The sequence below is a fragment of the Silene latifolia genome, chromosome Y, assembly GCF_048544455.1.
Source record: "Silene latifolia isolate original U9 population chromosome Y, ASM4854445v1, whole genome shotgun sequence".
In the NCBI taxonomy this organism is placed as follows: Eukaryota; Viridiplantae; Streptophyta; class Magnoliopsida; order Caryophyllales; family Caryophyllaceae; genus Silene; species Silene latifolia.
Window position 1 is genome coordinate 97,196,425 of NC_133538.1, and position 7,738 is coordinate 97,204,162.

A 7,738-nucleotide genomic window follows, 5' to 3' on the forward strand; every position below is an offset into this window, starting at 1 on the left:
GGGAGAAACGCATTTTGCGTTTCACTGACCAAAGAGCCCATGATTTTGGCCAACCGATTTGCTATACATTTTGTCACAATCCTCATCATGACATTACAAAGGCTGATAGGACGATAGTCTGAAACTCCCTCCGAGCTCTCCTTTTTTGGAATAAGGGTAATAAAAGTCGATTCACCTCCTTAAGGACCCTACCTAAATTTAGGATGGAAAGTACAGCTTTTGTAAAGTCTCTTTTAACCATGGACCAACAACGTTGATAGAAAACTGCCGGATTGCCATCAGGCCCCGGGGCTTTAAGGGCCCCCATCTGAAAGACCGCCGCACAGACCTCTTTAGCCGTAAACGGCCGGTTGAGACGGTCCATTTCATCATGAGAAATCTTAAGCTCCAGGTTCATGAGAGTATGCTGGAAAGCAGAACGATCCCTCCACTCAACACCATCACCCGAAGCTAAGAAGAGGTCCATAAAAGCTTTCTGGAACTCCCCCCGCACTTGGACCTCATCATAGTACCATTCCTCATAAGACCTTTTCACTCCGTGAATATGATTACGTCCCACACGCCCTTTAACCCAGTTGAAGAAGTATTTCGTACAAGTGTCCCCATCCACCATCCATTTTATCTTTGCACGTTGTTTCCAGAAAGCCGCCGCTGCTCTTGAAAACTCTGTTATTTCCTCATTTGCCTTTGAATACTCCTCCTCCCCACTCCCGGTGATAGCCAATGTCTTGCCGTGTTCCAACCATTTATCAAAGTCAGCCCACTTCCCTCTCCATTCGGCTCTTTTGTCTAAAGTCCACTTCTTAACGCTCGTCCGAATTTTGGATAACTTCCTAGTCACCCGGAAAGCCAGTGATCCCGTATCCTCCATATTCCAAACACTTTTAATTCTCTCCATACACACCTCATGATCCAAATGTAACACCCCCATACTCCAAGTGCCTTACCAGGACCACCCAGGTATAAGGATACTACCATCTCGGTTGCCCGAGGTACTGAATATCATAAGACAATAAAGAAACGTACTTTTAAAGTAATTATAGATTAAGTGATTACATGTTCAAACCAAAACTAATAAAAGGGATTACAAGGTTCTCATACGGTCTACAGCTAAAACTATCAAAGCTACTAGACTTCGTCCCGACACAAATGAAGACTTCTAACCGCCACGTGATGACTCATCCCGCTATCCCATATGCGTCATATCACACCTCGCTCAATAATCGCTCACCACCCCGAATGGATCACCACAGTTTTTAAAACATTTAAACGGGGTCAGTACTAATCACACAATTCAATACATATATCAACAATAAGATAAACAGACATGACTAATCACACACACACACAACCAACCAATTCCAATCATCTCAATCATTGATCGTCCACCGGACCCATTACCGCTGGGGGACCGCAGCCGTTCCCACCTAAGCCCCGCTCATCATACCGAGCGATAACCCTGTCCATTAATGTGCACATCCCCTTCCGTGGCGGGTTCCACGAAGGGAGAAACTAGGGCGTGAAGCCACTCCCGCAAGTGACTCCACTCAGCCGAGAACGCATCTCGAGAACCATAGACAACCAATCACAATCACAATCACAAATTACAAATACAATTACTATATCAAACAATCAATCTCAACACATCAACAATCATCCTATTATGGGACTAATACGAGTAGGAAATCCTACCCGGAAAGCACAACATCAGACGGTATCAACAGCTGTATCAAAAAGTCTCTTCTACGAACCCTCCTCCTATCATATAACACATAGAGGCTACACATCACAAACTACACACCAAAACCCCTAATCTATAAATTAGGGTTTAACCAAACTTAACAAAACATTATAAAATTATATTAAAAGCTTACCCTCGACGCAGGGAACTCAACGATACGAATAACGACAAGAACTGACCGTCTGAACTCCGGGAATTGCTAAGGATGCGATTAGGAAGATGAACTGGTTGCTTTCTCTCTTAAACAGGGTTTTAGGTTTTGTAAAAGTGATTTAAAACAAAGACGACTATGTTTAAATACCTTAATCGCATAATTAACAAAACCCGAGAAAACTCCCCGTAAAACCGGACACTCGATCGAGTACCCAAGGTACTCGATCGAGTACCCCCTTACTCGATCGAGTACCCCAGCTACTCGATCGAGTACCCAACAGGTCAGAAACTATTTTATCTCGCAACCTACCCTTACTCGACAGAGTAAGGGCTACTCGATAGAGTACCCCAAGACTTATAAATACAGAGTATTACGCTTCCCTCCTTAATTAAAAGGAACTTCGTCCCCGAAGTTCAACCCATACATAAAAACAACCATACAGACTCGACCAAGACACAACAACTTAGCTAAGGACTCAAGAACTCGACCGAACATAGAACATGAACTCTTAACACCCACTCCACCAACTATGTTTACTTCCACAACATGACTCACTATATCGTATCTACCACATATATATCTCTCACGACACCAACTCCATACATAACCAACTACCATCCTCTAATGCTGCTAGCTCCATAATATCATCAACTATCAAATCCAATACCAAGACACTCATAGACATCAAACGGGATGTTACATTCTACCACCCTTAAAAGGAACTTCGTCCTCGAAGTTTACTCACACTCGTAACCTCATCATCCAACTCACAATACTAGCGAAATATTCTCACACTCCTAAACATCACGCTACTACAAGCACGGTCATGACCTTTAATAAAATCACCCACAACACGAATCAATCTTTTATTCTACATCAAGACTCAACTTCCGAATATATTACCATATGTACAACCATCAAAATCTGTTTTATCGCATCCTACTCCTCTTAAGACAAATGTTACGTCCTCGTAACTCACTAATACCAAACCATATCTATATCTCATTACCCTATGTACCACCACATGTCAAAGATAACCGTCTATAAACCAAACACTCACCATTCTTATATCCAAGGCTCCCATACATAAACATTTCCCATTCCTCAACTCATTCGGCAAAACAAGCACCTAACCTATACCATAAACTCGTAGCAAATCACCATACCCACTCTTCATTATTACTGCCAAACAACATACCTCTCTACGTAAGGCACTTATCTCCCAGAAGCATAACTCACGGTCCGCACTCGTTACGTACACGCACACTAGATCCTCAAGTTCTTTCTTTCATTACCGCAAAATTCATACACAACTTAACATGACACTAATTTCCCCAACACCCTACACTCACTGTCTCAACAAAATATTATGAACTACCTGCCGCTTTCAGCTCATTACAACACATGTTCCACGAATCATTTTCCATTACCATGTCTACCGATGTCTCATCTGAAAACAAGATCAAAATTACCGTAACAACCTCTCACAACCGTGTCCCATCAACAGATTATCACTATCCCATGACAACAACGAAACATATACAACTCTATTTCACATCATACTCTACCTCATTCCCAACTTAACCTGGTAAAGAAAACATGAATAAGCAAGACAACTGTCTATCAGCACAAACTGACACTCGCAGAGAGCAACATCAAACAAAACAACAATCTATGTATAACTGGTATGTACTTTCGAAACCCGAATCATAATCATCCCGCCTACTCCACCACAACCGTGACGGCATCACAACACCGCCACCAACACCACACCGTAGTGCGAAAATACCCGCATCACAAAGACTATGTACCGTGCCCGGATCACCACCCGAGGCACCACAACCACACCGATAGACATCACAACTGCATACAATTCCCATAAATACTGACTTAGCATAACTTCTCAGACAAGAAAAACTTACTCAAATCCACTTTATTAAATCACCACGCAACATATTATATGGATAAACAGATAAGCATCTCATGAACATCCTCTCTGCCATTTCCCGGAATACACATGTGTTATCAATACACATAAAATTATAACTAGCCATGTCAAATCAATCAAATTATTACCTTTTTGGATATCATTAAATTAAATTACCGTGTCCAACATATATATTACCGAACATTCATAAAACAATTTTATAATTATCATACCATACCACTTCTTGTGAGGTCAGAACCTCACACAATCATTTACACAAATCACAGACCCGTAATCACAACCAACTAGTCAATCCTGACCACGTAAGTCACCACTCGAAAAAGGTTACCTGCCGCCCGAGTTTAACTCATATGCCCCTCATAACATATTCCCCATTCGCACAACCATCACTTCCTGCCAAATATAATCACACCTTCACTATTCAACTAATAGCGTCCGCCTCATCTAACCACATCTTATACCCTCTCACAATCATACACAACAATCAGGTCCCTACCAAATCAACCTCTTTAGAATTGCTACCTTTCTAATATTCCATCACTCTTAGCCATTAGTGATAACACCACAATGCCACCGCTGCTCGTATATCAAATCTCTTACACTCATATCAAAATAACATGGTTTTTCTACCATTTTTGGTTAACATTGCAAATAACGGACATCAAACCCATCCACAAAATTACCTCAACATTATTCCCAATGCTATCTTATTTGTATTGTCATCCAACTCTCCACCAAATATCTCGTATCGTGCCAATACTCCACCAACTTCTTACTCCCTTAATTCCTCGAAACTCATTACCAATCATGTTGCCCTGAAACTCCTATATAACCTTTAGCCAACATCCTCGTGATACCATCACATATTTCGATGATTTCTTATCTTTATATCACATAGCTCCGGTGAACATTTTCCTCAGCTTACTTTTATCCTTCTTTTCTCTTTACACTCAATAATACCAATTAATAGTTCAACTCCTTATTCCTTCTAGCTAACTCTTTAGAAATCTGGTTACCCCTTCGTTGCTCCAAAACTTAATTCCATTATTTTCTACCGACATCATCTCACTCTTTCTTACCATGGATCTTCTCTTATTATGCTATCACTCATACTTGCCACTAATCTATCCATAGAACCAACGTTTAATGTTCAAACAATTGCATCCCCCTTTTTACATCTCTAGAAGTCAGAATTCATTTAATACCGTTAATTACCCAAGGAAATCACACAGTAGTTTCATCTTTTAATAAACCAAACCTCCCAAGCCACTCCCGCAAGTGACTCCACTCAGCCGAGAACGCATCTCGAGAACCATAGACAACCAATCACAATCACAATCACAGCCGTCACAATACAATTACTATATCAAACAATCAATCTCAACACATTAACAATCATCCCATTATGGGACTAATACTGAGTAGGAAATCCTACCTGGAAAGCACAACAGTCAGACGGTATCAACAGATGTATCAAAAAGTCTCTTCTACGAACCCTCCTCCTATCATATAACACATAGAGACTACATATCACAAACTACACACCAAAACCCCCAATCTCTAAATTAGGGTTTAACCAAACTTAACAAAACATTATAAAATTATATTAAAAGCTTACCCTCGACGCAGGGAACTCAACGATACGAATAACGACAAGAACTGACCGTCTGAACTCCGGGAATTGCTAAGGATGCGATTAGGAAGATGAACTGGTTGCTTTCTCTCTTAAACAGGGTTTTAGGTTTTGTAAAAGTGATTTAAAACAAAGACGACTATGTTTAAATACCTTAATCGCATAATTAACAGAACCCGAGAAAACTCCCCGTAAAACCGGACACTCGATCGAGTACCCAAGGTACTCGATCGAGTACCCCCTTACTCGATCGAGTACCCCAGCTACTCGATCGAGTACCCAACAGGTCAGAAACTATTTTATCTCGCAACCTACCCTTACTCGACAGAGTAAGGGCTACTCGATAGAGTACCCCAAGACTTATAAATACGAAGTATTACACCAAAATCCAAGCATCCAGTTTAAAAGGTTTACTTCCAGAAGTTCCCACAAGATTTAAGTCCACTTCAATTGGCGCATGATCCGGTATTTGGATGGGATAGTGTTTGATTCCAGTATTTGGGAACAGAGTAAACCAATCTTTGGACCCAAAAGCTTTATCGATGCGCTCGTAAACCCTTTTATCACCCTTCCTATTATTACACCACGTGAAACGTGGCCCCTTGAACGGAATGTCCATAAGTTCATTACGGATTTTCCATAAATTGAACTCATCGGCCCCTCCTATAGCCCTTTGACTTACGCTTAGTTTATCACTCCTATATTCGACTTGGTTAAAATCTCCAACCATAAGAAAAGGGTATGTACAAGTCTTAATCCAATCCTCAATGTCTCGTAGAACGAAGGCGCGCAAACTCACACATGATGCACCATAGACAAGGACCAGATACCATAAAAGACCATTATATTTTTTCACTAGGAGAATGATATAATTATTACATGCCTTAACCAACTCCATATGCGACTCCTTGCGCCATCCTACCCATAGAACTCTCGAGGCCCCCACGGCATCAACACCAAAACACTTAGCAAAACCTAGCGTTCTAAACATAGGGAAAATACGACTAGCATTACATTTTGTTTCGATTAAAAACAAAAAATCATAGTACTTACTACCTAATAACGCTCTTATTTTTGGAATCGTAGGGCGAGCGTGTTATTAAGACCCCTACAATTCCATACGAGGCCCATCATGGTGAAAGAGGAGGTTGTGAAGGCCCAACCTCCGCAAAGCCATCAACATCAGGTACTGTTCCTCCCCCATTCACAGATGGGAGAGACGAATCACTGGACTCCACCATCACAACATCCTCGACATTGACACGAAAACCCCATGTTGGCTTTGGTGTCTCCTCATTCCTTTGTCTCTCCTTCCAGCAAACCCTCTTTGCCATCTACCTCAGATATTCCTTTGCTTTTTCAACAGATTCCTTAGCCACTTCAGGAATGATATACTCCCCTGCATCAGTACAACATTTTCTTTTCCTTGCTCCTCTGACGTCCTCCTTTTAATATTCCTTCAAATCAGATATATGGTACACATCAATTAATCCCAAACACCCGTCAGAACTGTTACCAACTGGTAACTCAGCAAACAACCTGGCTCTTGCTCCTACTTCAGGTACATCAAAAAACTTGTTCTCATGTCTCCTCATTGGCATTTTGTCCTTTCTTCTGTTGATATCTTTCTCAATCTCCATTTGAATAATCCTTTCCCAGGGTACCAGATTGGATGAGGCCTCATCCAGCTCCAGTGTTAATCTCCGCGGTATCATCTGAGGAGATCACAATAACATCCTCCTCATCATCCCTACTCTTAGAAGGTATTTCTGAACCACTTGACACTGGATCAGAGAACCACTGGTTATGAGTTCCCCCTAAAACAGCTGAATTAGCTCCATGAGATGCCACAGTATCATTCTGAACATTTAGCAAACCATCAGATTCATTAGTCCCTTCATCCATAGCCACTATCATCTGGCCAGCTTCCTCCTCCTCGTTCCCAGCTGCCTGCCTTGAACCCTGACCCACCTCTCTGAAACTCTGACCCACCTGACTTGTTATCCCATTAGCATAATGATAAACAGAAGGCCACCCCTCTACAAGGGGGTCAAAAGTTTGATTGTAGCCCCTATGTTCATCCTCCATATGTGCCCAGTCCAGATCTTCTTCAATCCTGTTCAGAATGGCTGTCTGATGTCTCTGATCACGATCCAAGGCACCAAAGATTGTATCTTGATTGGAGTATATGACATAAGAATCCTCTGCTTGTATCTGAGCTAACACCCCTTGCTGTAAAATATTCAGACCCTCCTGCACTTC

At 41.5% G+C, this 7,738-nt stretch overlaps 1 protein-coding gene across 1 annotated transcript; it reads right to left on the reverse strand.

Moving 5' to 3' along the window:
* Window positions 1-5,852: 5,852 nt before the first annotated feature.
* Window positions 5,853-6,467, reverse strand: LOC141628570 (uncharacterized). Its single transcript, XM_074441694.1, has one exon. The coding sequence runs from the start codon at window positions 6,465-6,467 to the stop codon at window positions 5,853-5,855; it is 615 nt and encodes a 204-aa protein (XP_074297795.1).
* Between the last annotated feature and the right edge of the window lie 1,271 nt (window positions 6,468-7,738).

Excerpts from the sequence above, each read along its gene's own strand:
- LOC141628570 (XM_074441694.1), bottom strand. The coding sequence starts at position 6,467 with ATGTTTAGAACGCTAGGTTTTGCTAAGTGTTTTGGTGTTGATGCCGTG.